Source organism: Eimeria acervulina, genomic scaffold (assembly GCF_000499425.1).
Source record: "Eimeria acervulina Houghton genomic scaffold, Eah_scaff722, whole genome shotgun sequence".
NCBI classification, from domain to species: Eukaryota; Apicomplexa; class Conoidasida; order Eucoccidiorida; family Eimeriidae; genus Eimeria; species Eimeria acervulina.
The window spans coordinates 649-3,804 of NW_013549636.1; the positions used below are offsets into that span (position 1 = coordinate 649).

Sequence of the window (3,156 nt, forward strand, 5' to 3'; positions counted from 1 at the left end):
AACTTTTTTTGTTTTTTATCTTTCTATGCTTCTCATATCCTGCAGCAATTAGCAGGTGCAGCAGCAAATACACCTTGCGGCTGTTGCTGCTGCTCTGCTGCTGCTGCAGCTGCTGCTGCTGCGCGCTGCTGCAGCAGTCCATTTGCTGCACCATCTCTTTTATTTGGCTGAGAAGGGGTTGCCGCAGTCTCGCAGAGTTTCAAGGAGGCCCCCCAAACCCCAAACCCTAAACCCTAAACCCTAAACCCTAAACCCTAAACCCTAATGGCTCAAGCAGAGGGGGCCCCGGGCCCCTCAAGGGATGAAGAGTTGCGTCAGCGGCTGCAGCGGCTTGAGAAGGAGCGTCTGGCTCTTACAAACACTATAGCAGAGCTGCAGCAAGACACCAGCGACCACCAGTAAACCCTAAACCCTAAACCCTAAACCCTAAACCCTAGCCATCCATGAGACGCTGTCTATCCCCACCAAAGTCAGCTCTTCCGCAGCTCCAGCGTATGCAGCATCAGCAGCAGCATCAGCAGCAGCATCAGCAGCAGCATCTACGAGCAACGGCAGGGTTAATTAGGTTTAATTATGTTCAATTAGGGTTTAGGGTTTAGGGTTTAGGGTTTAGGGTTTGCGGTACAGGTTGGTCTTAGATGCCTTCAAAGACCTCGAGCCTTCCCGCCGCTGCTATCGGCTGGTCGGCGGTGTTTTAGTAGAGAGGACTGTCGGGGAGGTGCAGCCGGCTCTCGAGCAACACAAAGCAACTGTGCGTTCTAGGGTTTAGGGTTTGTGAGGGTTTATTAGGGTTTATTAGGGTTTATGAGGGTTTGTTAGGGTTTTTTGAGGGTTTATGAGGGTTTATTAGGGTTTACGAGGGTTTATGAGGGTTTTCTGGTGTTTAGGGTCTAGGATTTAGGGTTTTAGGGTTTAGGGTTTACGGTTTAGGGTTTTAGGGTTTTAGGGTTTAGGGTTTAGGGTTTCGGGAGAACAGAGTGGCTTCTTCCTGCACATTTGCGTCTCTGCTGCTGTTTCTGCTGCTGCTGCTGTTGCTGCTGCTGCTGCTGCTGCTGTTTTCTAACTGGCAGGTGGGGGAGGCCCTGAAGGGGCTGGAGAAGCAGCTAGCTACGGTGCAACAGCAGCTAGCTGCAGCTAGCCAGGAGTATGTCTCTCGCACGGGCTCAGCAGACGTGCCGCATCTGCAGCAGCAAGCAGCAGCAGCAGCAGCAGCAGCAACAAAGGGTAAGAAAGAAGCTGGAGGCGTGCTGGTCTAGCAGCCTCAGCCCTTTGTGCTGCTGCTGCTGCTGCAGCTGCTGCTGCTGCTGCAGCAGCGCGTGACGCTGCACGCTTGCTGCTGCCGCAGGGGCTCATGTAGCAGCAGCAGCAGCAGCAGCAACAGCAGCAGGGGTGTGGTGTTTGTCTGAGGGGTTTATTCTGTCTGTTTTGCTTACCTTCCGCTCAAGTCCTTCTCAACACTGAGGCCTTGCTAGGGTTTAGGGTTTAGGGTTTGGGGTTTAGGGTTTAGAGTTGCTTGAGATATGCATTAGGCTTAGCTGACGTGCAAGGCGAGGGTCTGCACACCCTGAGGGTTTAGGGTTTATTAGAGACCCTGAGGGTTTAGGGTTTAGGATTTAGGGTTTAGGGTTTAGCGGCAGACGTCTGCAAATATACAAATTGCAAATCGTCAGTGAACAGCAGCAAATAAAGATATTGACTTGGAAACCTGCAGCAACAGCAGCAGCAGCAACAGCAGCAGCAGCAACAGCAGCAGCAGCAACAGCAGCAGCAGCAACAGCAGCAGCAGCAGCAGAGTTCTGCTTTGATGATGCAAACGCGAAATTTGTCTGCTGTCTTTTTGGGGTTTACTACAAACTCTTGCTGCTTAGGGTGCCGCTATTGCTGCTGCTGCTATTGCTGCTGTTGCTGCTGCTGCTGCTGCTGCTGCAGATGCGATGTCGAAGCTTCAGCTAGTTGCCTATACACCCTACGAGTGCTGCTAGGAGCGCAGCAGCTCCTGATCGCAGCAGCAGCTGCTGCTGCTGCTGCGATCAGCTGCTGCTGCTGCTGCTGCTGCGTAGACACCTCAGCAGCAGCAGCAGCAGCAGTGGGTAGGGTTTAATTAGCCTCAAAATAAATAAAAATAAATACTGAGAACAGCAATAAAGAGTGAAGAGACAAACAAAGCGCTAAAACTTTCAATCTAAACAAATAAAAGAAATAAATAATAATATGCTGTTTTATTTTATAATAAATAAACAATAAACAAACATTATTAACGCTTAATCTAAACAAATAAACAAACAATGACCATAAAAAAATATTGTTAAATAAATTAATAAATTAAGAACGGCGTGCGATATAAATTTGTTTATACTTTGAGTTATTATTATTTATTGCTTTTGTTTTATTTATATTTAATATAATTTATGTATTTAATTTATTTAATTTAATTTATTTATTTTATTTATTTATTTTTTATGTACAACTGTGCATGCAGTGGGGCGAGCAGAGTCTGAAGCAGATGAAGTAAAATTTATGTGTTTTGTTTGTTTGATTTTGTTTGTTAATATAAAAATAAATATATTATAATACCAATTAATGCATGCAGGGAAGGAAGATCAACAGCAGCAGCAGCAGCAGCAGCAGCAGCAGCAGTAGCAGCATGAACAGCAGCAGCAACAGCTGCAGCAGCAGCAGCAGCAGGAGGCTGCAGCCCCACGTTAACTTGCAACAGAAGTTGAGGGTTTTGTCTTCTTTTTGTTGTTTTTATGTTTTGTTTAATTATTTAATTAAACCTCTGCATGCATCTAGCATATTATCGGGATATCTCTTTCTTTTGCTTACTCTAAACCCTAAACCCTAAACCCTAAACCCTAATCTTCTTCTTGTGGGGGGCCCTCAAGAAACCCTTAAAGGCTTCCAAGAGCTTCCGGGGGCCCCGCCTATACCCGCTGAGCCTCAGGGGCCCCTAAACCCTAAACCCTAAACCCTAAACCCTAAACTCTCTTTGCTGCGCTTCTCAGCCCGAGCTAGCCAGCGGGCCTTCTTCTGTTTCTCCTGTCTAAACCCTAAGCCCTAAACCCTAAACTCTAAACCCTAGACCTTCTCTTGCATCTTCAGAGACGGTGGCTAAGGAGCCCTTCTCCCTCAAACCCTAAACCCTAAACCCTAAAC

At 47.1% G+C, this 3,156-nt stretch overlaps 1 protein-coding gene across 1 annotated transcript; it reads left to right on the forward strand.

The window, feature by feature from the left end:
• Positions 1-264: 264 nt before the first annotated feature.
• EAH_00047310 (hypothetical protein, conserved) lies at positions 265-1,256 on the forward strand (the record flags this gene model as incomplete). The annotated part of the gene is made up of 3 exons (XM_013394577.1): positions 265-398; positions 628-751; positions 1,071-1,256. 3 exons carry the CDS (start codon positions 265-267, stop codon positions 1,254-1,256), a joined length of 444 nt encoding a protein of 147 aa, XP_013250031.1.
• Positions 1,257-3,156: the final 1,900 nt, after the last annotated feature.